The sequence below is a fragment of the Caenorhabditis briggsae genome, assembly GCF_000004555.2.
Source record: "Caenorhabditis briggsae complete genome, chrV, whole genome shotgun sequence".
In the NCBI taxonomy this organism is placed as follows: Eukaryota; Metazoa; Nematoda; class Chromadorea; order Rhabditida; family Rhabditidae; genus Caenorhabditis; species Caenorhabditis briggsae.
Genome location: NC_013488.2, coordinates 9,409,565 through 9,435,714, shown reverse-complemented (window position 1 = coordinate 9,435,714; position 26,150 = coordinate 9,409,565). Strand labels below are relative to the sequence as shown.

The following is a 26,150-nucleotide window of genomic DNA, read 5'->3' as shown; positions in this document are numbered from 1 at the left end:
AGGGCAACTGCTCTACCCCACGTGGTTTCTTATAACGAGTGGGCGACAAGCCATCTGATTTTGTATTGAATTACGTAAGCAGCCATCTTATCGTTTTCTTCCCCCCATGTGTGATAAGAGCGGGGACTAGGAAAAGAATTGAAAAATCAAAATAAACTTGAATTGTTGTCTATAGGGGGTTTCCGGTAATTCGACAGAAAAAAGAGGAATTGAGTTCATATGGTTTGAAAATGTTCTGTATAGATCAAGACATTCAGAAATCAGAATCATACAAAAAAGTCGTTGTGAGGGGAGATGAGTGCAAATAGCAAATGCAAATAAAATGATACCTGATTTTTCAACAGTTCAGATTATGATTATAGAAGGAAGAGGAAGTGATTCCAGAATTAACAAGAATATATAATAAGGCAATTTGAAAGAATACATAAAAAGTACAAAAATAGAGATTTCTAAATGAGGGGTTGGCGATCAAAAAAAGGAGAGCAAAAGAATCGGGGTAGAAAATGTTGATTGGTAAGAAAAATACGACTGGGAGTAGATAAGATAAAACTGAAGTAGATATACTATATTTAGGAATAACCGTTAACTCTTCGTTTCTGGTTATTCAGTTCAAAGTCACCCGATTCGATATCGTTACGCGTAAATTCGGCGAGCACTTTGGCTGGTTGCAGAGGTCTTCGTTCGGATGCCCGTCTGAAACTTTTCGTGGGCTTAGAATTATTCTAGGAGGGAAAGTTGGTTATAAAAAAATTACCTAATGATAGCACTGTTTTTCTGTGGTCGAACTAGTGGCTGCTTCTTTGGAGGAGCCATTCGCCATTCGATGTTCAGCTTACGTCCGATCTGAACAAAAGAACGTTTGGAAAAAATCAGAGGAAACGATTCAGGCACTGGAGCATAAAACCAACTGCAATCAACATTGATAAACAGGAAAACAAGGAACATAACGACAAATTTGAAGACATTCAGAAATTATTAAATTTTTAATTGTTGTTTTGGAATGGAACATTTGTTATAGAATTTTTCCAATTTTGTTCAAAGAAATCAAGCCAGGAATGTTTTTTGGGAATAGGATCGCAAAGTTTTGTAAAATATGGATAATTATGAATTATGAACTTTATTAAATTAGTATATCCGATAACCTTGACACCTGTATTAGAAAGGCCCCCACACCGATAAGTTTGAGCTCAATTACCTCGCTTCTTATGCAAAATATCTGAATGTGTCAACTGACAAAAACACTTCTGATGTTATGATAAACAATTTATCAGTTGACATCGTTTTAATATCTTTGACAGGAGCCGAGATAAATTGGCTCAAAGTTAACATTTAGGGGACCCTTATAATACAAGTTTTACGGTTTTTCGTTTAATGAAACTTTCAAATATGATTCTAGTAAACCTTGATCGATAGATTGGAATTTTTACATGCTGAAAGCATATCTCTGTCAGCCCTAAAAATAGAAAATGAGAATTTAGAATATTCACATGCTTCTTCTCATAATTTTCTCTTCGTTTCAAAAACAACGTTGAAAAAAAACCACACAATATATATTTTTTCTCACCGGATCCATCCGTCGGACTGTCAAAATCAATGGCACTGTGAGTGGCACCGAGTGCCATCGCAGTTTCGACACGAGCTCGTTCTCGTTGAGCACACTATACATGAGTAATTTATAACTAGTCCTAGATCTCTCTGTATTTTATCCCCACACAAACCTTAGTACTGGCAATATATGCGGCTTTGACTGTCTGAACAACAGTATCCAGAAGATTTCGAGCAGTTTGAATGAGAGACATGGCCGAATCCAATGCAGAAACAACCATCTCATTTCCAATTTGGGTTATATCAGCTTTCACCTGAAAGAAAAGTTTTATAAAATTTTAGTTTCAAGAAATTTCATTTTAAAAACCTTACCTTACTACAAATATTCAATTGTTGGCAATACAAAGTGATCTTTGGTAAATATGAAAGCAAGTCTTCTTTCGTTCTCGAATCTACACTTGCATCTGAAATCTGCTTGGCCAACACATTCAGTTTAGAACCATTCAATGAGATTTCTTGAGCCGCCCGAATGACATCCATCGTTGTCTTCAGTGGACCGCATCCTCTGGTGAACTCTGTCATACTCATCATAATCTTGCACATATTGTTTGCCAGTGTTATAATATCATTTCCAGTTTCATCCCACTTTGCAACTTCTCTCTCGAACCGATTTTGTGTGACTCTGAAGATGTCGATTTGAGCCTGGATCTTCTGTTTCTCTTCCTCTGGTAAACGTCTCATCAAATTTTGCTGATTTTCTTGTTCTGGTATCGTTCGGTTGGCGTCTGAATTTCCAGCATTCGTACCTTCAACCTCGTATTCTACATCAGAATCAACATCGTTCATGCTACGATTCATCAGAAGAGCATGTCGAATATCCTTCACAGCGTCGTGTACCAAAGTGCATGCGTTTATAAATTCATTCATTTCATTATCCTTCTGATCGGCATCCCAAGTGAGACCGGTCGCTTCTTGCCGATAAGCCAAATTGCTGGCACGTTCTGCGAACTCATCCACTCGTTGAGTACGGAGAATTTTAACGGCTTGTTTGACGGTTTCTGTGTATTCCGAATTTCGAAGGAAATCCATTTCTGCGTCCACAACATCGCAGACTCTGAGTGCTCGTCCACGAATCGATCCAGCCGCGCAATCTACGACTCCACAATTGGCTGCATTATCTTCCGGTGTTGAGGCGTTTTCCTGAACGAAGACAACATTCAGATCTATTTTAAAATTAATTTACTCACCAGAATACCCTTTATTCCTCTCTCACAGTCTTCAACAATATGAGCCTCACTGACAGCGAGAAAATCGTCCAAAGTTGTGATGTTGTCCAGCGCAGTCGTGAGGAGACCAACTTTCTCGAACCACATATTTTTATAAGATTCCATATTTTCTTGAGCTTGTTTCGAAGATGGCTCGGCGCACAGCAATAGAGCTGATTGTGAAACTTGCGGAGCGAGTCGTTCAAGTTGAGAAGCCGTAAGTTGAATCACACTGATTCCCTCCTTATCAGCAGAAAGTTGACAAGAAAACCGGGCGACTTCTACGATCTCGTTGGCATGCTCTTGGAACATTTGTGCGCGATACTTTGTGTTCTCTTCATGACCTTCTTTCGCGGACTCGATTAGTAGAATTAAAGGAGTTCGGGTGTCGAGGAAAGCATCACTGATATGATCCACAATTGCACGGCGAAGGTGTCGTCGAAGATCTTTTGTTCTTTTGTGAACTTGAGCGATTCCAAGAGGTATATCATCCGTGAATTGCCTCTGTCCAACCTGGAAAAAAGTAGTGATGATGTCTGTACCGGAATCCTTTTCTTTAGAAAAAAATCGACTTGAGGTCAAGTCTCTTTAACAAATAAAAACAGTTGTTCTCGCCCAAAGAGACGAGGCGCCACACTTGAAAGAACACACGATTGTTTGTTGTTTGTTCACACCGTCCAAATCGTCCTTTTGTGAAAAAAGGATGCGCTTTTTTAGATTCTGCTTGTTAGGGTCAACTGGGTTAACTCAACTCCCAAAGATTAGAAATATTAAAAATGGAAAAGAAAACTTACAGATTTCTCGTACTCGGATAACAAGTCTTGAAGTGCTTGTCTCAAATTGTTGCATTCGTCGACGATCTTCTGTTTTCGTGTGTCACGAGTACTTCCAGAATCAGCGATCGATGCAGATCCGCTAACGATTTCTTCCACAAGTCCTTCCAGCTCTCGACGTGTCAGATGTCCTTTATAGTCTCCTGGCCTTTCCAATTCGATTTTATTCTAGAAAACATATAAATCAGATACCCTTTTTCTCACAAAAAACTCACTTGGAACGTTTCAATTTTGTCGATCAAATCTCCAATTCTTCCATACTCTGAGAATATGATTTCAGGTTGTTGTCCGTTGAGAACAGCTTCTAGAGCATTCAATGCCGAGTTCATTTCTTTCGCAGTGTAAGCTCGATTTTTCTGAGCTTCTTCGTGTTCTGGATGCCGTACGAAAGTTCTTTGAGATGTAAACAATAGTGGAGCAATCTGGCGAAGGGCAGATCGAGCAGCCAATAAATCATCTCGCTGATTTGGTTTCACCAAATCAACTGCTCTCCGCCGAACAGTAATGTCGAGTTCTTCAATTAAAGAGACGAGAATTTTGTATTGCTCATCTACTTCAATTTTGGAATCAGCTTCGAGCATTCTGTGTACTGTATCACGAAGCTCATCGACTTTATCAACAATTGTTTTCACATCGATCGAATCAGCGAGAATCAGGAACTCGGCAACGGCCTGAACATTTGAAAATTTAGTTTTTGAAAAAAGCTATTCAATACTCACAACAAGCAGACTTCTTCCTGATAAAGTTGCAACTTTCCGTTTTTCCGTGGACGTTGAATCTCTAACAAAATCTCTGCTTCGTTGCACCATGATTTGACCTGAAATTTTACATAAACATTTTATTTGTCGATCTCAAATGGATTGATTACCTTTATCTTGCACAAATCGGAGAGCTTCTCGCAATGCCTCGATGGAACGGGGGTCTTTATTGGCGATTGGGCATTTTGAAACAACAAAATGTCCGCTTTCAAGAAAATTCACAAGAGCCGCATCAACTGTATCAACGAGTCCTTCTGCGGTTTGTCCTTGTGCCAATGGAAACGTCTCTGTTATATTTGTCACTTCATTGATCATCTGAGTGACTTGTTTCAGCACGGCTTTGGACCGAATCCTATTGAAGTTTATTTCAGTGTCGCCATTGGCGTGCATTCTGAAAATTAGAACATTGAACGAAGGTAATTAACAGAAAATCGTTCAAAAAGAATCGGTAAAGAGATTTCGTATCTGGCAAATCAGAAAAGAAGTAAGTAAAAGCGCGAGAAACGGCTTTGAAAATTGAATATTCCGATTTTTTCAATTAAAAAGCCGTATAAATTTCAAAGACGCATCCTCGAAACTCTAATTTCGCTGGAACTTACCAACCAATAAACGATGTTCCTTTAAATTCTCATACGGTTTCTTTCAAAAAAAAAAAAACAGGAAAGATTTCCGGAAGATACTTTGTAAAATCAAATTTAAAACATATGTTTACTGAAGAGTAGAAACATTTTGCTCAATTAGGTTCAAATTAAACTAATATATTTCGAATAGTCTTTCTTTGAACGAAACAAATTCTGCCAATTTGAAAAAAAAAAACTGAAATTCCAAAAAATTGAAAAGCCGAAAAGTCATAAAATGCAAACTTGAGGTATTTGAAAAAGTATTTGCGATGCGAAGGGGGCGAATATGGGTATGGTGAAAACGATGCAGATGATGACGCATCATCAACCGGTGCGGAAGAGACTGTGAAATATGAAGAGACGGAAAACACGGAAAGAAACGATGATTCGGTCGATCGGCCGGTTGGTCAGTCAGCGGGTGATGAGTGAGCGGAGAGAAGGGTAAGAACGGACGAGCGGCGGGAATAGAGGACGAAGAGGCAAGGACACTGGTCAATGGAGGTTAAGGAGACGCAGGCGATGGGACGGACGGATGTAGGGACGGTCCTATTCGGGATGAGCAGCCTCGACAGATGGGGCAAAAGGAGAAGGAAGAGGACGAATTGAGTTTGTTTGCCCGACTCCCATGGATTATAAAATTGGGTACGTATGGCTGTGTTGGGGCAACAGCAGCGTGTGAGAGTGTGCCCCGGAAATGAAGGACTTTTATGGGAAAAGGAGAAGATAGAAAGGGGCAGAATAAGGAGGGACAACAAAAAAGTTTCCCTTTTGTTTTGACGTCTTCTCCCTTTATTCGGAGATTTCGGGGGATAATTCTGAACAATATGAGGAAACAGTCACTCATAAACAGGGCATCTTCTTCATGTCCTTCGGGATGGAATGAACATTTCTCGAGAATGAAACATCTGAAATTGAAAAAAAAAAGTAGGAACTGAGTCATCGTAAAGTTTTGAGTCACACTTTGCACTGAGCAGCTGGTTGTAAACTTTTTGACAGAAAGAATGTTAGAAATTCCTTGAAGGTGGAGAATCATAGGGCGCTGTCTGTGTAAAATAACTTTATGACCGCAATTAAAATCTTAAACGACCCATAAACAAAGGTCTTATGTGTTCCGCAAAATGGAATTTAAAAAAAAGAGTGTAATGTAGAAACATATTATTTGATAGATTCAGAAAATACAATAGTTGATTACCGTACTTGTTTTAATAGAAGCCCGCCCAAACCGTCCACTGTGAGCTCAATCATCTCGATTCCTGTGAAAGATATCAGAAATGTGTCAACTAATAAAATATTGGTGATATTATGATTAATACTTTATCAATTGACAAGTTTCTAATATCTTTCAAAGAAATCGGGAGAATTCAGCTCAGAGTTAACGGTTTGGGGGTGCTTCTATTAGAGGAAGTGCGGGAATTGTTATTCAGATTACTCTTCGTCCATCGAACACTTCTCATTTCCTATTTCTTCATCACTTCCTTCACCTCTCGTCTCCCTCTCTCACCTCTAATTACTGCATTCAACGTAATCCAGAGGGCATTCCATTTACGTCGAGCAGCTGGGGAAATACATTTCCATGGCAACCAAGACTCGCTTTCCCCCTTTTCTCGCCCATTTCTTCTCTTCTACTCTCTTCAGTTTTCTTGTTCCTACGCCTTCTTTCTCATATCACTATTTTTTGTTTTTAGTTTCTATCTATTAATCGTCTAGAAACTAGCCGAGGATTCTAAAATTTGTGGTATCGAAGTCTCGTAGAATGTCGGTCAACGACTGGTATTCGTTGTTTCTGGCGAATCGGCCAGTTGAAATGAAGCGGAGTGGTTCGATAGGAAAGAAGACGTCATGTTATTCAATGTACATTTCAAAGTTAAAATCCGCCCAGGTTTATATGAAACAAGTTGAATAAGTTTTTCCAAATGTTTCTGCAGGTGACCGAGAACTTACGATACCAGATTAGCGCCTTCTTATTCGACACGAAGACGTCGCAAATGTTTGGAAGACAGTGCAGGACTGAATGGAAACGGGCGGAACGAGACTCAACTTGTATTTTTAATGAGGTTGGAATCAAATAAATTATGTGGAAATTCATAAACATTTTCAGACACTTTACTTCTATTCAGAAATCAATGATAGGGATCTTCTTCTGATAATTGAGTTCGTTGAAGAAGGAAACGAACACATTAGTAAGTTGTTTTTTCTGTAGAAGTCTTTAACCAGAGATTTGTATAGATTTAGGTCCAGCTGTGAGTGTTGGATGGTTTTCTACAAGTGTGGAAAAGAAAAGAGCAGTGGAAATATCAGAGAACAGATCGTAAGTCTTTGAAGAGGCATTATTGAAATTCCGAGGGTTTTTTTCAGAGTTGAAATTTTCGGTGGAACTCCAAAACTATTAATATTTGATAAAGAAGCTGTTCTGAAACCAGTCGGAAATGTAGAATGCAGCTACAATATCCATGAAATGCCCCCATTTTTCTTCCAAACAATCCCCGAATTTTGTATTGTCTGTGACAAAGATTTGATACCTGGAATCCTGAAAGACTGCTCGGATGGTAATTGTTTCGATTTTTTAAAAATCGTATTCCAATATTTTTCAGATGAATGGTTGAGTACTCCAAAAGAAATGCCAACAATTCCAGCAGCAATTGATGCAATAGCAATTCAATTCAAGAATAATGTGCCAGAATTGGAAAGACAAATAACGAATGATATTGAAAGAGAATGGGCACTAAAAGATGGAGGAAATCACAAACCGAAAGCAGTTATTATGGACAGAAAATTAAAGGTGAGGTTTAAATACCGTATTATTTTTCCCTGGTATAAGCCATACCTAGAAAAAATTGGGCCATGACCTAGAAAAAATTGGGTCATGACCTAGAAAAAATTGGGTCATGACCTAGAAAAAATCAGGTCATGACCTAGAAAAAATCGGGTCATGACCTAGAAAAATTAGGTCATGACTAGAAAAAACATTTTCGAAGAATTCTGGAAATCCAAAAATTCGAAAATTGAAAAAAAACACTTTTTTAATTTTCAGAGTTTGGAACCCAAAAACCATAAAATTTTGGAAGTTTAGTATTCGGAAATTCTGAATTTAAAAGTCTGGAAATCCTATATTTCATAAAATGTCAATTTTTTTCGATTTCTGAATTGAAATAGGTGCATATGTGCATTTTGAGCTTAATTATCTCGATTGCCATAAAAATTATCAAAAACCTGTCAATTGGTAAATTATTTATCGTAATATTACTAACGTTTTATCAGTTCACAATTTTTTCGATATCTCTCATAGAAAACCAGATAATTGAAGTCAAAGTGCACATATGGGTTGGGCTTCTATTAAAGCAAATACGGTACATATTTTACAGTTGTTTTTTCAAAACCAATAAAAAATTACTTCAGATTGGAGTTCATAATGGATACTCGTATGTCACGGAACCATTCACAGTTGATCTAGAAATCATCAATGCAAGTTCTAATGGAACTTTAAGATCTCGAAAGAAACCTATTGATTTCGGAAAATCATCAAACTGGGGAGAGTGAGTAATTTTCTATCAAAACCTATACAAATAATTAAACTTCCAGGCAACTGGTATTCCAAGCCACTGGAAACCCACGATTAGCACTTCGAAATCTCTACGCTGATCCTCGAATGGCTATCATATTTCTTCTGGAGTACACATTTCATCGCGAGGATAACCAGAGCCTAAATCAAACGATACTGATTGGTTGGGCAGCTTGGACTCCGTTCTCCGATGATACATACACTGGAAAAGAAGTTGAGACGCGGGTTAGCTTCGTTGGAGGTCCCCGACCAAATCCCGAAGGTGTCCTTTGCTACAAGAATGTTCTGAATCAACCAGATTCGTTGAAACCGTTGAGTGAGAAATTGGAAATTTTTGTGGATTTCAAATTCTATGAAAATGGAAGAAGTGTTCATAATACTCCAACGCCCAGAAGATCAGATTCTGCAAGAGTTCCAACATCCAGATCCACTGAAAATGTCCACTCGAGTAGATCAAAAGGAAGTAGAGCGCAGATAGAAACGCCCAAGAGTTCCGTGCCTCCTGAGAGATTCCCTGCTCTTGTTGATACTGGAAGATCAACTTCTTCAATAGATGAATTGAAATCAATCAACGAAGAATTGGATAGATTCATAGAAGAACCAACGGAAATTCCTATTGAAGAAATTGTGGTTGCCAAAAAGGCAGTAGAAGAATCTCTACCATTGACTTCAGTCTATAAAATTCCGTTTGAAGATATGAGAACTTCCAACTTCCATCGTTCAGTTCATTCTATGTTTGCGAGGTTGAATTTCGTTCAACTAAGAGATAGAAATGGAGAATCCCCAAGTACTGACGATGTCACTTCAAAATCCCTGATTGATATGAGAAGAGAAAGGCTGGATAGATTGGATAATGCACATATATATTTTCAGTTCGTGGCTTTCAAACAGTACGTTTTTTAAAACTGATTTCCATCTTTATCGAAATTCAATTTTAGACTGATATCTCTTGATGCTGTGCCATCCAAAAAAGTATTCTTCACTATCAACTTTTACCGGTTTCCTGAAATAACAACTGAATCAATGCTGCTGGAAACAATGGAAAAAGGAGAACCGAATCTTCTCAAAAAACTTGACAAAAATGGAGCTGAAGACGAGTCAGCTCCACCTGGATTCATTGTAACCTTAATTCTAGATATTTAAATCTCAAAAAGTTTTTATTTCAGGCAAAGTACGTAATTGAAGGAGAAGAAAGCAAATTGGATTTTTTGGATTTCCTGGCATCTGGACATTCTTGTATTGATGTCTGGGATTCAGATTCTTTGATTCACCTGGGATCGACTATCGTACCACTTCGGAATTTGTATCGAAGAGGAAGGGAAGCAGTTCAGTTGTTTATACAATGTCCAGTAGTGGATACCTCATTAGATGCGGGATCCAAAGCAGGATCTGTGCTCTATTTGAGAGTGGCTAATATAGGATTACCATCAGGAAACGGTGAGCTGTTTGAAATCAAATCAAAATATTTATTAAATTAGAAAAATAAATAGAAGAATTAGATAAATTAGAAACAAAGTTAGTGAGCCCAAGTCTCAGTAACAAGCTCGTATACTGGCTCTGGCCACTCGGTAGCTGTCTCCACTTCTTCTGGCTTGTTCTCAGTTTCTGGAGTCTCGATGTTCTCAGCAGTCTCAACTGGAGCAATATCTTCTGGGACTTGTTCAATTTGTCTAGCTTCTCTATGGACCTTCTCGGCGAGCTTGATCTTGAGAGTTTGGAGAGAACGACGCTTACGTCCTCCTCCCCCGCAACCACAGCATCCACATCCGCATCCGCATCCACAGCAGCATGGGCGGCAACAAGTGCAGCAGCGGGTACAGCAGCAAGTTCTCAAAAGGTTTGGGATAGAGATACAGGAATACTATGTACAAAAGCTTACCTGCAACAAGTGCAACATCTTCTGCAACAGCAACAACAACGTGGGCGGCAACAGCAGCATCCGCATCCACATCCACATCCACAACATCCGCATCCTCCTCCTTGACGTTTCACTCTTCCATTCGGTTTTCCAAGAGTATCAATAGCAGTAGTTTTTCCTTCTTCTGGGAGAGCAACTTCTTTAGTTTCCACACTTTCATGAGAACCAGGTATAGCCACTTCGGTGGATTCAGCAGATTTAACTGTTTCTCTAGAACTCAATGGATGAGCTTGAGCCAAGTAGGCAAAGCCAAGGATAGAAATGAGTCCTAGAGAAAAGCGAATAGAGGATTGCATGATGAGAATGAAAAGTTATTGGAACTGATAGAACTTCTCACCGCGTGCGTCCTATTTATACAACTTTCGGGTGCCGGAAGCCTTCCGGCAGATCCTGCGCACGTCTTGTTTGCACATGTTTGCTTATCACCTTATCCAAATCATTAATATGTCAAAAACTTGCAGATCCCTCCTCCACATCTGTGTCTACCATCAGAAGCAACATCAACTCGCAACGTGGTACAGTTGTCCGTCGACTGACGTCAGCGTCGAACCGGTTGAATGAAGAAGGACCACATTCGTACCGAGTGCACGCAAAACCGCTACCAGGAAACAGCGGAATTGGGCTGGATCGCTTTTTGGCAGCTCAGAGATTGGATATTCAACAGAGACATGAACAGTTGTTCGCTGAGAATAGTTTGGAGAAAATCCGACAATGGAATGAATTGAAAGAAGGATTCGAATTGTCGGATAACAAAGGAGCAGCGCAGAAATTCATATTTGAAGAAGAGCTGGCAGCTTACAAGAAGCTTCGGTATGAAAGTAAACCAGCGAAACTTCTAGAAGCTGTTTTCAAAGGTATAGTCCATTTTTAGATTTACCAAAAAACTCATTTTTTAGGAATCACAACATGTCACCAAATCAATCCATCATTCGGAGAAAAAGTATTTTTCGAGTTCCCACTAGAAAATCCACATTTCGAACCAATCAACTGCACCATTGAGTTTGATGATACTGCCCTCCGACCAGTTTTTGACGAAGAAGAATGGAAGTTTTTCAGAACAATCAACAAAATAAATACGCCTTTCGAGAAGGATATGATGAGAGAAACTAAAGAACGAATCGAAATCTATCTGCAACCAGGAGACGTGCTCTTCGTTCCGTTCATCTACGACGCCTTCTATTTCCCTAGTGACCATTTTAGTATGTACTCGACAAAAGTCGTTTTCCGAAGGTGGGATACAAATGAGCCTCTTTCTATTTTGGATCTTCATATTCATCGAAGAAGTTACCTACTCCAACACGCTGTTACATTCATTTGTGAGACTTCGGGAAACTGGGAAAAACAATTATTGCTTCCGCCCATGGCTAGAGATAGAAGAGTGAATTCGGTTAGGTGTTCGGATCCATCTGTGAAAGTGTCTATTCGGAATGCAACACTCCAACAGATCATCGGATTCACAACGTATTCTGGAGATACCAACGATCGAAGAACATTTTTGTTGATGATGTATACGGATCATTATCAGACTAGGCTGGTTTCTGTTTATTTGATTGAAAAGTGAATGTGGTTTTCAGACTTCTGGCTACATGGAAAGTAACTATTCTCCCATTTTTCAATGTTGATGTTCGAAGTATTGTTGGTCAAACCACCCGACTACATCTTTTGGTACATAGAAGAAGGTAAGATCTTATAAAAGTTTGAAGTATTTATTAAAATGAGGGAATTAAAGTTCGTTTTTTAATGTATACAAGAGAAGAGTCGATCGCAGAATCTAGACACTAGAAGCCACACCCACTCCTCAAGCCCACTGTGCAAAGTACTGACGGGTCTTTCGATCGTACGTAGTTGGAAGATAACAGTCTTTGGTAGAGCAATAAAGCTCTCGCCAATCTTTGAAACGACGATCCCAGTACTTTGGAGTTAGCCAGTAAGCATCAAGAGTAGTGTGGTTGATTAGACCTGCAAGTATAAATGAATGGGTGAAACGGTATCATAAAATGGCTCACATTAATATCTAGTGTAGAGATAGAGCGGCGAGAAAGGATTAGTAGTACCGTAAACAGCCAAATTGTTCTAAAACAGAATCAGGGCATTGTCGGATAATAAATGGGGCACTGCCCTGTCTCTACACTACCTTAGACAGCGGTCAATACCAGTACAAACCTGCCTTGTACATTGAGAGACCGCGGGAGAGAGAAGTGCTCAACGAGTCCATCAAGTAGGATCTGAAATTTCAGAATAAAAAAAAAAAAAACTAAAATCCTAATTCCTACCTGTACGGAGAATAGGTATAGTTCAAATAGCGATTGAATGCTGGGCTGGTATAACGACGGTAGTAGGATGGGTAGTCGTAGTCATACCAGTATCCCTTGTAGCGAGTCCAGTAAGATCCATAGTTGTTCCAGTAGTATGGGTTTGGAAGGTAGTCGCTGTAGTAGTATCTTCTGCTTGGAGTGTAGGTACTACGGTAGAGTGGAGAGAAGTAGTAGTACTTGTCGTACCAGTAGTCGTCGTACTGAAAATTTCTAATCAGAACATCTGAGCTTCCTTTGTTTTTTCCTACTAACCAAGTCCCAATCACGACGCCAGCGGTATGGAGTCGATTGCCAGACGGTGTGCCATTGTGGACGGTACTTGTCCGAATGACGGAAGTGGGCAGTCAAGTCTGGAACCGACGAAGTGCGGGTGACCTAGAAAAAAAGTTGGCATTTGTTGTTGTTATTTTCACACGTGATGCCTGTCGCCCCCTCTTGGTGCTAAATGATCCCCCGAGATGATGAGTTAGATGAGAGTCAATAATGTTGAAAGTAGTGTAATATTATTGGGAGAGAGAGAGAGAGAAGAGAAAGAAAAGGTTTTTGATCAGTTTGGTGAGATAATTGGAGGTCGTCTGAGTTTTTTGGGACTTACGTAGAGACGAGAAGTTGGTTCAACCGAGCGAGCACGAACCATGGCGCTACGAGAGCGCACCAACGCGTAGTCGGTCATACTGTAATTGGGAAAACTCAAGTTAATAAGAAAGATAATTAGGTTAAACGAATTAAAAGTGTACCATAATTGGTTTAAAATCTTAGGATATACGTAGCTTCCAGCTATAGTTGGAAGCTCTCTTCCGTTATATTTTGAAGTACCGTAAAAACTGTAATAGTAATTTAATTGAAATTAGAAATTGACACAAATTGCTACAAGGCGCAAACTGACGAATGACTGCTAGTTGGCAGCCGAAGGAGAACCGGCGGGCCGTCGATGGACTGCCGACGGATCATCGGAAGCTCTTGGAAGAAATACTTGAAAGTTTTGATTGGAAATCAGTCAGGTAGAATTTTTCTGTGACTGAATTTCAGATACAGGATTTTAGGGAACTCTCCTAATTCAGTCGTGGGCTGATTTTATAGTTTTTGTAATTTTTAGAAGAAGTTGATCGAACGGTAACAAAATAGGTTTCAGAATTTCATATGATTACTGATTTAGCTTCACATCTAAATTTTAAAAAGGATAAAACTATATTGTTAGATAGAATTGGCAAGAAATTATTCTGAAGTTCCTAGCGCGCCTTCTTTAGTAGTGTTAGAATTAGAAACTTCTCAAAAATGAAAAAAAAAAGAAACTAAACCTGGAAACCATCTGGCAGGCGCCTGAGTCGGTCTGAATGGCAGATGCGTGTGCTCCCTTGTCCCTTCTTCGTTTTTTCTTTATCTCTTCCTAAACTCTCCTCGATGCTCGAAATCTTTTGCGAAGGCGGAGGAGGATGTGCCAGTTGTTTGGTCCTCCCGCGGGATCGAGAAAGAGAAGAAAACAAAAATAAAAACGCTTGGATTCCAACACCTGGTTTCTTTTTCTACTGAGCTCTTGAGATGCCAAAGAGATTCTGTAGAAAACAACACATACAAAAACAGAAATAGATGAACAACAAATACAGATTGGGGGAGAAATTACGTTCGTTTTTATCTATTAGTCGTTACTTTTTTTAGTGAACACGATGGTGTGCCGGATGATTTGCTGAAAGTGTACACTGCCTCTGGATGTATGAAAGTGGTGGAATCAGTGCTTACTGTAAGGACGCCTACGGCCACGATCGATTTCACTCCAAACTTCATTGGTAGGTTATTATGGACACTGTGGACCACAGGTTACACTATTACGAAATTATGCCGCGTTCCAAGTTCCTAAATATCATACTTGTGAAGGGCCGGGCCGAAACACGAATTTCACCGGCCCGGCCCGGCCCGGAGGCCCGGTCAGCCCGGCCCGGTCGGCCCGGAAGTTTACCGCGAACTTCAAAATCTTGAGCGAAAAGTTGAATCATTGTTTCGAAAAAAGGTATTCAGTGTTTTTTTTCTTCGAGTTTAAATACGATGCTCCGAAATTCCGCATTCGCGGTGTTTATCGCTTTGACAAAAATGGCGGCTGTTTAAATTCATTTTTCAAAAATTTTGTTTTTTTTCTGCCGGGCCCTGAAAATTTTCTCTCGGCCCGGCCCGGGCGGGCCGGGCCGGGCCGAAATTTCACAAGTATGCTAAATATGGTATTTCTGGGATCAGAGTACCAAAGTGGCGACCAGATCCTCGAGATTTCCTATTCGAACAGTCTAAATAATTACACCCCTAGCACGCCGAGACTTCCCAAAAATTTTTGCGAGGAGTAAAAATTGTTTTTAATTCGTAAAATGCTCTAGGGGGGTACGGTCATACATACAGGTTTCAACTCTACGAATTGGAAATCTTCGGGATCCGCTTAGGATTGATTTCTTGACCCAGAAATCCCAGATTTGAAAACTTTGAACGCGGCATTAGAAACCAGTTTTCTAAAAATTTAAAGTACGGAAGGGTTCAATTTTATTGAGATAACAACAAGAATGAAAGAAAACTCAAAAGCGCCAAATAACTAACTAAACTGAAACTGGAAGATGATGATCCACACTCTTTGAGAGGCGTTCCGCATAACTGAAAACTTTTATTTTTAGTTCATTTTCCTAAACATCCAACTCACAGTCATCATTTCTGAAAGATCTGAGACGGTCATGTTGTCAAATGCAATTGCCAATTGAGAAACTTCACAAGGATCCGGACAACGAGAAAGGGGAATTCGATATGGATCAGTAGTTGTGTCATTTCGGTAGTAGAGCTGAAATTGATTGATTGAATTTCAGAAATTGGAAGTTCTCTAACTTCAGAATAGTATTTTCCATTATCAGAGTATACATGCATGATTAGAGCAGCTGCATACGGCACCATCATGTCATTTGATGCTCGGAACGCGTTCAGAAGAGCCAGAAGAACGCCATCGTGCTGAAAGTGAGATTGAAATTTGTGATTAAAAATAGGGGTTATACCGAAGAGTACAATAACATCCTTTGATCATTTCTGCTCTCACTAACTGCCACTGCATTCTGAATCCAATTATTGAGAACTGATCCTCCTTGAAGTTTTCCTTTCTCCTCGGAATTGAACAAATTCATCATTCGAGTTGTTCTCATCTCTGTTATAATGTCCATGGATGATCTGTTATTGTATTGACTCCAAGTTTGGGACACCCAGGCTGGTTGTTTGGCAGTCATGTTATGAATCAGCTCCCTCTGAACATCAAAAAGTCCGTTGATATCTAGATAAGAACAGTTTTTGAATCCAGTGGTTTGGGATAGTTCGCTGAAGAAATCGGCGTATTTCACATCGTAAATCGCTTTTGATTCTTGATCGCCTTGATTAACAAGCGTTTCATGACGAGCGCATTTGATGGCAGTTGGCTTGCACACCTGAAGAAGTTATTGTAGTCTCTGATTATGTACTCCTCCGGAAATAACTTTATCAGTTCTTCTTACGTAAATAGGCTTCTAATCTTTTGCTTTACTCTGACGCATCAGAGATAAGCAATCATGAGAACAACTGTACATTGGAGGGAAGCCTACCAGATCAGGTTGTCCTGGAGTTGAAGCATGTACTGGAAGAGGTTGCCAATCAGTATCTGCGCTCCATTGATAGCCTCCAGCAGCAGGATACAAACCGTAAAGAAATGCTTGCGCGGAGACTAGAGCACGATCAGAATCTGATGAACGGAGGTATACCTAAGCAGAAAAAAATCATCAGAATTGTGTGAATGAGAGCTACCTCTTTCACAGAAAAGTTAGCTGGAATGAAACCTGTGTCTACGTATTGATGTCTGAAAAACTCTCCCAGCTCGTGAAGTTGTTGCATTCCAACCTGAAAAAAATTGAGAAAAAATCTTCAGTAACTAAAACTCACTGATGTCAACTGTCCCCATCCTCTGGACCATGACTTTTCGGTATATAAATCATTGGGATACGGTAGATGGAGTGGAGCCCGATCTCCATGCCTCCAAAGTGCTTGAACAAATTCTAACCGTCGAGTTTCAATAGATGAGAGAATGGCAAAGAGCAGCAATAGTTTGATCATTCCTCCTGCAAAAAGAAAACCAAAAAGTGGGAATACCGGGAAAAGATTCAAAAAAAGGAGACTCGCGAGTTCTCATGTGCCTCTATCGAGTTACATACAAGAATCGCACGCTCATCTAATGACGGAAACTCGGATTGACGCTGACGTCGTCAGAGAAATTGAGACGCGTCTGTTCCGAAATAGAGCAAAAGTCCGTCTGTTTAAATTTCAGAAAAAGAGGGCGGAGCCAATTATCAATTTTATTATCAGTTGTGAATAGCCTCCCACGGAAAACAATAAAATACATTTTCGATAAGTATGGAAACAGGTTTTCAAAGTTCGGAAAAAAAACGGCCCGGAAGTGAAAAATGATAATACGAAACTCATGGAAACCAAAAAAAGTTTTAGAGAATTACTACTGTAACATAGTACTTATAATACATATGATTGTTCTCTAGAAAGACTTGTGGGTTCTTGGTGCTTTTTAATCGTCTTATTTTTCATCTAATTCTTTTGTATTTGCCCACATCAGAGCCAAAAAAAATGAACGTAAAGTGCAGAGTATAGTTGCAAAATTAGACCGCATTCTTCCACGTGCAAACCGGAAAACCATTCAGCTGTGAAGAATCCAGAATTCATGACAAATTCATGAAACCCTACCACTGTTTTGCCTCATCCGATTAACCCAAAACCTTCTCCTCCCACCCATCCATTTTATAACCTCAAAATATTTTATTTCAGGAACAAAGAAGTTTGTCGTTGCTGTCGTTAATAGTAATACGTTGAAGCTGGAAAGAGGTTTTCTGGTTTTTGGAAAATCTGAAGCACCACGGATAACTCAAAAGTATATCATGAATATTCCAGCGACCGATGAAGCCGTTCGAAGAGTAAGTTTGTGGGATTTTAGCAGTTTAATTACAAAATTGGGATTACTGTAGAAAAACCTATACTACCGTGAAAGCTCTGTTAGAAGGGGACTCCAATTACCGTAAAACCTTTAATGGAAGGGCCCTCATTTTTTAATTTTGAACCAATTTTTCTCTCTGTTTCTGTAAAAGATGCCAAAAAGTTATCAACCGATTAAATGTTTGTCGTCATATCATAAGTGTTTGATAAGTTGGCTGTTCAAATGGCCTTCTATGAGAGTGTGTTACGGTAAACAGTGAACTAAAGAATTTTCCAGACCTCACTTTTTTCGGGGCTATATGAGTTGAGGGGTGCCACTCAAAATTTTGATTTTTACGCCATTTTTTCCACACTCGCGTGACATTCCACATTTTTAAAAATATTGCTTTTCCGGAAATTTTTTCGACGTTTTTTTTTTTGAAAAAAAAAAACTAATTTTTGACGTCAATTTTTTTCACTTTTTTTAACCATATTTTTTTCAGAATTCTTTTTTTACGTAAATTGAACTTCCGCGCAAAACTACTTTTTGCCGACTTTTGAGCCTACTTTTTTAGGGCTGACTTGACTTCTAGGGGACTTTTTTTCTAAGCCTGTTTTTGAGGTCTGCTTTCTAATGACTGAGCCTACTTTTTGAGGACTGAGCCTACTTTTCGAGGGCTGAGCCTACTTTTTGAGGGCTGAGCCTACTTTTTTAGGGCTGACTTGACTTCTAGGGGACTTTTTTTCTAAGCCTGTTTTTGAGGTCTGCTTTCTAAGGACTGAGCCTACTTTTTGAGGACTGAGCCTACTTTTCGAGGGCTGAGCCTACTTTTTGAGGGCTGAGCCTACTTTTTTAGGGCTGACTTGACTTCTAGGGGACTTTTTTTCTAAGCCTGTTTTTGAGGTCTGCTTTCTAAGGACTGAGCCTACTTTTTGAGGACTGAGCCTACTTTTCGAGGGCTGAGCCTACTTTTTGAGGGCTGAGCCTACTTTTTGAGGGCTGAGCCTACTTTTTTAGGGCTGACTTGACTTTTAGGGGACTTTTTTTCTAAGCCTGTTTTTGAGGTCTGCTTTCTAAGGACTGAGCCTACTTTTTGAGGACTGAGCCTACTTTTCGAGGGCTGAGCCTACTTTTTGAGGACTGAGCCTACTTTTCGAGGGCTGAGCCTACTTTTTGAGGGCTGAGCCTACTTTTTTAGGGCTGACTTGACTTCTAGGGGACTTTTTTTCTAAGCCTGTTTTTGAGGTCTGCTTTCTAAGGACTGAGCCTACTTTTTGAGGACTGAGCCTACTTTTCGAGGGCTGAGCCTACTTTTTGAGGGCTGAGCCTACTTTTTGAGGGCTGAGCCTACTTTTTGAGGGCTGAGCCTACTTTTTTAGGGCTGACTTGACTTTTAGGGGACTTTTTTTCTAAGCCTGTTTTTGAGGTCTGCTTTCTAAGGACTGAGCCTACTTTTTGAGGACTGAGCCTACTTTTCGAGGGCTGAGCCTACTTTTTGAGGACTGAGCCTACTTTTCGAGGGCTGAGCCTACTTTTTGAGGGCTGAGCCTACTTTTTTAGGGCTGACTTGACTTCTAGGGGACTTTTTTTCTAAGCCTGTTTTTGAGGTCTGCTTTCTAAGGACTGAGCCTACTTTTTGAGGACTGAGCCTACTTTTCGAGGGCTGAGCCTACTTTTTGAGGGCTGAGCCTACTTTTTGAGGGCTGAGCCTACTTTTTTAGGGCTGACTTGACTTTTAGGGGACTTTTTTTCTAAGCCTGTTTTTGAGGTCTGCTTTCTAAGGACTGAGCCTACTTTTTGAGGACTGAGCCTACTTTTCGAGGGCTGAGCCTACTTTTTGAGGACTGAGCCTACTTTTCGAGGGCTGAGCCTACTTTTTGAGGGCTGAGCCTACTTTTTTAGGGCTGACTTGACTTCTAGGGGACTTTTTTTCTAAGCCTGTTTTTGAGGTCTGCTTTCTAAGGACTGAGCCTACTTTTTGAGGACTGAGCCTACTTTTCGAGGGCTGAGCCTACTTTTTGAGGGCTGAGCCTACTTTTTGAGGGCTGAGCCTACTTTTTTAGGGCTGACTTGACTTCTAGGGGACTTTTTTTCTAAGCCTGTTTTTGAGGTCTGCTTTCTAAGGACTGAGCCTACTTTTTGAGGACTGAGCCTACTTTTCGAGGGCTGAGCCTACTTTTCGAGGGCTGAGCCTACTTTTTGAGGGCTGAGCCTACTTTTTGAGGGCTGAGCCTACTTTTTTAGGGCTGACTTGACTTCTAGGGGACTTTTTTTCTAAGCCTGTTTTTGAGGTCTGCTTTCTAAGGACTGAGCCTACTTTTTGAGGACTGAGCCTACTTTTCGAGGGCTGAGCCTACTTTTCGAGGGCTGAGCCTACTTTTCGAGGGCTGAGCCTACTTTTTGAGGGCTGAGCCTACTTTTTGAGGGCTGAGCCTACTTTTTGAGGGCTGACTTGACTTCTAGGGGACTTTTTTTCTAAGCATGTTTTTTAGGTCTGCTTTTTAAGGGCTGAGCCTATTTTTTGGCCACTGCAAATATAACTTTCAGGGGGTAAATTTGTAGGTGAATATGTATCAAAAAATCGAAAAAACCTTTCAAAAAATTCACGTAAAATATAAAATTTTCACGAAAATATTATTTTTCTGGAAATTTGTAAAAAAGAAATCCGGCCACTCAACACTTTTAAAAAATAAAAAATGTCACGCAAAAAGTGAAAAAATCGCGTAAAAATTGAAAAATTGAGTGGCACCCCTCAACTCATATAGCGCCTTTTTTTCTTTGATACAGTTGAAAACTTCCAAGGTTTTCCCTTTTTTTTCAACTCTAACTATTTTCGTGACCTATACGTAGTTTTTCATTGAAATTTTGAGAACATTCTGACTTTGTTTGGGTTTATGACCCTTTCCGTGACTGAACTCTTTGCTTTATACCAAACACAAATTTTCAGAAAATCGCTATTCGAAACCCATACGGTCTTCCAAAAACGTTCCGTATCACAACATCTCATCCGGAATTGTGAAAATCACCGATCAATTGATGTCGGTTCCCCCAATGGGTAAACTTCCGTGTGAGATGTTCTTTGTCAGAAATTCCCATCATCATCAGAATATTGAAGTAGGTCTTATTTCTATTTGAAATCTAAAGAATTCTCCGTTTTTCAGACACTTCTCTACATTTCGGATGCTGAGACGTATGTTCAGGAAGAAGCATATTCCCTGACTTTAGACTTTGAAGCTTCATAGATCTCAAAATTTTTCAAATAGTTTTTTTATAATTTGTCATATTTCTATTCCGGTTTGTACTGTACTCAAAAAAATCGAATGAAAGCGAATAAAAAATTCTTTATTGTATGACTCTTTTGGCTCGAAATGAAATGACGACTCAACCGCTTGAAGGCTCGACTCAAACCCGCTGATGCTCGATTTTTGAAAGATGCTCGTGTTTTGAATAAATGAAAAAGAATAACAATGTGAATGTGAAAAGTGAAAAAGAAGAAGAAAGAAGTGAAGAATCAGCAAGATGCAGTGTCTCGCTTTTACTTCTTTCCGTAGCTGTTTTGGGCGTGTCCGGTGCCTCCGGAGTATCCACCGGTACCGGCAGAGTAGCTGGCTCCTGGAGCATTGGATGGGTTGTGTGATGGGGCAGAAGCGTAGTTCTCCTGAAATGAGGAAGTTCTAGAATTGTTCTTTCAACTAGAGTAGTAGCCAATTACCTTTGGAGCGTTTCTGTCTGGGCATGGGCAGTAAGCGGCATCGTCTCCGATCTTTCCATCGACTCCCGGCTTTCCTTCCTCTCCTGGTGGTCCACCTGGTCCTTGGAATCCGTTGATTCCGTCTGGTCCTGGGGCTCCTGGTGCTCCAACTGGTCCATCCTTTCCGGCGTCTCCTTCTGGTCCTGGGTGTCCAGAATCTCCTGGTGGTCCTCGTGGTCCCTTTCTTGGCGTTGGTTGCTCGACATCTTGTCCCTTCTCTCCATTGGCTCCTGGCTTTCCATCGTCTCCTGGTGCTCCTGGTGGTCCCATCTCTCCTGGGCGACCTGGATATCCATCGGATCCTGGTGATCCTGGAGTTCCACGTGGTCCACGCATTCCACGGAGTCCTGGCTTTCCACGCTCTCCTGGTGCTCCTGGTTTGCCTGGTGCGCATGTGATGCATCCATTGAATGGAGCATTCTGTGCGTCCTCAGCGTTCTCTCCTGGGAATCCGTCTTGTCCATCGACTCCTGGAATTCCGTCTGGTCCTGGGGATCCTCCTGGTCCTGGTGGTCCAGCTGGGCATCCTCCGGTTCCGAGGGCATCATCTCCCTGTCCGTTTCCAGAGTTGCAAGAACATGTTGGTCCTGGATTGACTCCTTGAGCCTCGTATCCTCCGTATTGTTCCTTGCCTTGACGGCGTTGACGGTTGGAAACGGTGGCGGCTCCCAATCCGAGCATTTGAGTCCAGAGGTCATCAGTTGTCACCTAGATGAGTTTCATCGTTAAATGGATGTGTACATTGAAATAAATCGATTACCTTGAACTGATCCATCTCCTGATCGAGTTGCGACCAAATGGATTGAACATCAGAATAAATGGAGAAGATTGCATAAAGCGAAAGGATGAGAGTGGCCGAGGAGAGGCACAAAGCCCCGGCGGTCGCTTTAGTGACGCTCATTCGAGTCGACTCTGTTGTATCCGACTGTCTTCTTCCTTTTTATACCAGTCAAATGACAACTGGTTTCGCATAGAAAGGCGGCAATTAGGTTACCACATACAACTGGTCATGTCTCTCTTGTGATAAGGCTTGTAGGAGAACACAAGAAATATCCTAATTCATATTATCATTCTTATCACTTTCAACTGGAGAGGCGATCACATTCGGTTGGATAGTATACTTCAATCTTGAGGTGTGAGTCTTTTATTTAGGCGGGGAGGCACTGAGGGATTGAGGACCCGGGTACAGATGAGCAAAAGACAAGTAAATGCGATAAATCCTAGAATACTAATAACATCACAGACTACAATCGAGGTGGTTAGGAATCAAACATATATCTACAACGAACTAGAGTTAACAAAACGAAGATAGTATTGATATACGAAGATCTTAAATAGAGACCAATACATCTTGAAACCGATTCGAAGCTTTTGAAGACGACTGTCGGTTCGTCGGATCGCAAGTTGATGGGAGCTTCGAATGACGCATCTGGACATCTGTAAATATGAACTTAGAAATGATTTGAGGAACATAAACGAACTTCTAAATGACAGTCACTTGATCCGAAAACTCCTAATTTATGCTCAATATTTCGCATCAAATCGTTGGTCTTCAAAATCAAAAGCATTTCCCTCGGCATTCGAGCCAAGACTTCACTGATTTGTGGTATTAAAGAGGACGCATACATTCGAAGCTCGTCTTTTTCGCTCTCATTCATTTTCGATTTTCCGATTCCTCCTGTTACTGATTTCCAAGAACGACGAGTAACCATGCATGCGAATAGACCATACAGCTCTCCGACTCCCATTTGGCTAGCGACTTTCTAAAAAGAAAAATCAACATATCGGCTGAGCAGTGTTATCAACTTACACGAATCTCTTGGAGATCTGGTTTAAGAATAGCCAGCCACAAATCGGAATAGAGTCTCCTGATATGATCACTGATATTCAAGTATAAACCATGATCCAAAAAAATAATCTCATAATTTCCATTTCCCTTGCTGTTGATGAGAACATTTCCTGGATGTGGATCAGAATGCAAGTATCCTTGTAGGAAGATCATTTCAGAAATCGTTCTTCCTATTTTAACGCAGACATCGTGAGGATCAATTTTATGCTTTTTAAGATACTCGACATCATCTACATGAGCTCCTTCACAAAATTCCATTGTGAGCACTCGCTTTGTGGTCAGATCGTAATTGATTTTTGGAATTCGTAAAAACTTGAGATGCTTAAATCGTCTTGCCGCTTCATCTGCATTTTTTGCTTCATGTAGAAAATCCAATTCATTCGGAAGATTCTTTTTTATTTCATCTACAAGCCACATAAGTCGAAATTCGGGAAACACTGCATCGGCAACACTGACAAGTAGTTCCATCGTATTGACATCCGTCCTACTGTTTTTGTAAACTCGTTTGTGTTGAACTTTTACTGCGACTGTTTCTCCTGTTGTTTTCAGCTTGGCTATGTGAACTTGGGCCAGACTGGCAGCACCAACTGGTTTATCCGAGAATTCCGAGAAGATGTCGTCTACTTTGGCGTTCAATTCGGTTTCTACCACATAAACGACATCTTCCTTAGACGCTTGTGGAGCTTGAGAAGTCAGAACACTCAGTGTTTGTGTGTACTCGGGTGGTATCAGATATTCCATTCCAGAAATATGCTGTCCAACCTGAAAAAGGTCTCCAAATAAGAATAAAATCATGAATAGACTCACCTTAATGAATACTCCACCATTTGCACATGCTAGTTCCAGAAGACGTTCAGCGCTTCTCTGGTGACACTTTTGTATTGCATCATCGTATCCTTCTGATGGTGCAGGAAGTCCTCTCAAAGAGGTTTTGTAGTCTACAACAATTTTTCCCACCTGAAATTAGATGAAGGCTAATACTAGAAGTCAGAACTTCTGACTACTCACTGTCTTTGCAGCTCTTCCAAATCGAAATATTCCCAGTTGCCTCAGATCTTCAGGGGAATCTACAGTGTGTGCAGTGTATCCAGCTCCTGTACCAGTCCCTACTAGTAGAACCTACAAAAAATGGAAGTTCAGTAATTAATTTTATTCTCGAGAAAATACTTACTTTTGTGAACGGCTTTAAAGCTTGTAATTTTTTGAAAATCATAACACCGGGCTGAAATTAACTGAAAATGACGAAAAATCATCAAAATTGCAATTTTGTAACCGCGCCCCGTTGTGTGAGAAAAGAGTGTGCGGAACGCAGAGAGAGCAGACAATTTTGCAGAGAACTTTTGCGAACATTTTGATTCATGACATTTCGGTATCAATTTCAGCAGTTTCGAGAGATGTTTCGAGTTTGGAACTGTTTTTTTTATTCTTATGGCTAATCTTCTCATACCTCAAATAATGCGAAAACATCAGTTTATTAAAATAAAATTAAAACATTGCAGAATGAGTCTGAAGAAGATCATTGATGTTGGATCTGTTAACAATCTTCTCAAAAAAGGAATCATCAACAAGGAAGGGGTTCGGCTCATCGACTGTTCTTACGCTGTGTCTGCAAGATCTGATTGGAAAGAATTCGAACAAGAAGGATATGGAGAATTTAAGACACTGATGGCAGAATCAAGTCCGTGAGTGCTTCATGTTTGGAACTCTGCAGGAATTTATTCAGTTTTCTATTTTCTAATGAAAAAATCTTTACAACTGAAGATGTTTCAGAAGTCGCAGGTTGTATCATGCTGGCCATATTCCTGAAGCAGTACACATTGATCTAGATATCGCAACATATCCATCAAGATATCAGAGATTCCAACAGTATCGTGCAGATCTCTTTGAAAAATATGCGCAAATGGTTGGTCTCAACAACAAGGAACACTTTGTTTTTTATGGAAAAGGGGCTTTCGGAGGAATGCTTTTTGCATCCAAGGTTGCTTGGATTTTCAAATCCTATGGCCATGAGAACATCTCGCTCGTAGATGGTGGATTCGACTCATGGAAGAGGCATGGATTTGATGTATCGACTGAAGATGTGAAACTACCAGTTGGAAACTGGAAAGCTGAGGATGAATTCAAGAAATTTGTAATCACTTTCCAAGAATTGGATGCTAAAAAAGAAGGAGAAGAGAAGCAGTATATTGAAAAAACGTCTGAAATCAATTTCCTTGATAGCAGAATACGAGCCCAGTTTGAAGGAACACAGGACACTGGACTTGATCCTTATATGGTGAACGGCTGTCGGATCGCTGGCTTTAAAAATTTGCCAAGTTCCGAACTGCTGACAAAAGAAGGAACCCTGAAAAGTGAAGAGGAAATTAAATCATGTACGTTACTGGTAGAATTTGTTTAAGCCTTCTCAGTGGTCATTTTCAGGGCTCACTAAAAACGGCTACGTCGAAAATCAACCTGTTGTCACCTCATGCAACGCCGGGATTCAAGCTGCTCTTCTCGCTTACGTAATTGATACAGTGAAACCATCATCTACTCCACCACGTGTTTATAATGGATCTCTAAAAGAAATGGAGCTCAGAGCGCCGAAGAAAATTTCCGAAGGACCCCAGCATCTACATTGAAACATAATCCATTTCGTTATTTAGTTATAGTTTTAGTGTTCAATATTGGGGTTATTCACCAAAATGTAGAAAAATTCGGAGAAATGGAGAAAATTTCTCAAAACCGCGGAGAATGAACTAACCTCGCTGAAATTTCGGAGAAAATCGGAGAAAATT

At 40.3% G+C, this 26,150-nt stretch overlaps 10 protein-coding genes across 10 annotated transcripts; 3 read left to right on the top strand and 7 right to left on the bottom strand.

Annotated features, from left to right (window-relative positions):
• Nucleotides 1-569: 569 nt before the first annotated feature.
• On the bottom strand, nucleotides 570-4,791 carry Cbr-hmp-1 (the record flags this gene model as incomplete). Its single annotated transcript, XM_002636511.1, has 9 exons — nucleotides 570-693; nucleotides 755-843; nucleotides 1,719-1,859; nucleotides 1,918-2,745; nucleotides 2,793-3,323; nucleotides 3,605-3,811; nucleotides 3,859-4,314; nucleotides 4,363-4,460; nucleotides 4,512-4,791. The coding sequence occupies 9 exons, from the start codon at nucleotides 4,789-4,791 to the stop codon at nucleotides 570-572; spliced, it is 2,754 nt and encodes a 917-aa protein (XP_002636557.1).
• A 1,983-nt stretch (nucleotides 4,792-6,774) lies between these two features.
• Nucleotides 6,775-12,181, top strand: Cbr-nphp-4 (the record flags this gene model as incomplete). The annotated part of the gene is given in 12 exon segments (XM_045237506.1): nucleotides 6,775-6,900; nucleotides 6,947-7,075; nucleotides 7,120-7,201; nucleotides 7,254-7,329; nucleotides 7,377-7,800; nucleotides 8,418-8,554; nucleotides 8,601-9,470; nucleotides 9,519-9,699; nucleotides 9,747-10,017; nucleotides 10,960-11,352; nucleotides 11,395-12,055; nucleotides 12,073-12,181. 12 exon segments carry the CDS (start codon nucleotides 6,775-6,777, stop codon nucleotides 12,179-12,181), a joined length of 3,459 nt encoding a protein of 1,152 aa, XP_045097805.1.
• CBG23250 lies at nucleotides 10,097-10,794 on the bottom strand (the record flags this gene model as incomplete). Its single annotated transcript, XM_002636513.1, has 2 exons — nucleotides 10,097-10,409; nucleotides 10,460-10,794. 2 exons carry the CDS (start codon nucleotides 10,792-10,794, stop codon nucleotides 10,097-10,099), a joined length of 648 nt encoding a protein of 215 aa, XP_002636559.1.
• Nucleotides 12,182-12,296: 115 nt separating the features above from the next.
• On the bottom strand, nucleotides 12,297-13,486 carry CBG23251 (the record flags this gene model as incomplete). The annotated part of the gene is made up of 5 exons (XM_002636514.2): nucleotides 12,297-12,457; nucleotides 12,662-12,723; nucleotides 12,772-13,013; nucleotides 13,066-13,188; nucleotides 13,409-13,486. The coding sequence occupies 5 exons, from the start codon at nucleotides 13,484-13,486 to the stop codon at nucleotides 12,297-12,299; spliced, it is 666 nt and encodes a 221-aa protein (XP_002636560.2).
• A 728-nt stretch (nucleotides 13,487-14,214) lies between these two features.
• CBG23254 lies at nucleotides 14,215-21,015 on the top strand (the record flags this gene model as incomplete). Its single annotated transcript, XM_045237505.1, has 6 exons — nucleotides 14,215-14,270; nucleotides 14,470-14,597; nucleotides 17,629-17,774; nucleotides 18,071-18,104; nucleotides 20,721-20,887; nucleotides 20,935-21,015. 6 exons carry the CDS (start codon nucleotides 14,215-14,217, stop codon nucleotides 21,013-21,015), a joined length of 612 nt encoding a protein of 203 aa, XP_045097804.1.
• Nucleotides 15,288-16,908, bottom strand: CBG23253 (the record flags this gene model as incomplete). Its single annotated transcript, XM_002636515.1, has 8 exons — nucleotides 15,288-15,302; nucleotides 15,388-15,441; nucleotides 15,488-15,622; nucleotides 15,667-15,786; nucleotides 15,831-16,250; nucleotides 16,404-16,559; nucleotides 16,603-16,695; nucleotides 16,738-16,908. The coding sequence occupies 8 exons, from the start codon at nucleotides 16,906-16,908 to the stop codon at nucleotides 15,288-15,290; spliced, it is 1,164 nt and encodes a 387-aa protein (XP_002636561.1).
• A 293-nt stretch (nucleotides 21,016-21,308) lies between the features above and the next one.
• On the bottom strand, nucleotides 21,309-22,425 carry Cbr-col-158 (the record flags this gene model as incomplete). The annotated part of the gene is made up of 3 exons (XM_002636517.1): nucleotides 21,309-21,431; nucleotides 21,486-22,232; nucleotides 22,285-22,425. 3 exons carry the CDS (start codon nucleotides 22,423-22,425, stop codon nucleotides 21,309-21,311), a joined length of 1,011 nt encoding a protein of 336 aa, XP_002636563.1.
• Nucleotides 22,426-22,802: 377 nt separating this feature from the next.
• On the bottom strand, nucleotides 22,803-24,586 carry CBG23256 (the record flags this gene model as incomplete). Its single annotated transcript, XM_002636518.1, has 6 exons — nucleotides 22,803-22,961; nucleotides 23,006-23,287; nucleotides 23,335-24,135; nucleotides 24,181-24,330; nucleotides 24,382-24,492; nucleotides 24,545-24,586. 6 exons carry the CDS (start codon nucleotides 24,584-24,586, stop codon nucleotides 22,803-22,805), a joined length of 1,545 nt encoding a protein of 514 aa, XP_002636564.1.
• Nucleotides 24,587-25,027: 441 nt separating this feature from the next.
• Nucleotides 25,028-25,171, bottom strand: CBG27054 (the record flags this gene model as incomplete). Its single annotated transcript, XM_045237504.1, has 1 exon — nucleotides 25,028-25,171. One exon carries the CDS (start codon nucleotides 25,169-25,171, stop codon nucleotides 25,028-25,030), a length of 144 nt encoding a protein of 47 aa, XP_045100605.1.
• Nucleotides 25,172-25,333: 162 nt separating this feature from the next.
• Nucleotides 25,334-25,994, top strand: CBG23257 (the record flags this gene model as incomplete). The annotated part of the gene is made up of 2 exons (XM_002636519.2): nucleotides 25,334-25,745; nucleotides 25,795-25,994. 2 exons carry the CDS (start codon nucleotides 25,334-25,336, stop codon nucleotides 25,992-25,994), a joined length of 612 nt encoding a protein of 203 aa, XP_002636565.2.
• Between the last annotated feature and the right edge of the window lie 156 nt (nucleotides 25,995-26,150).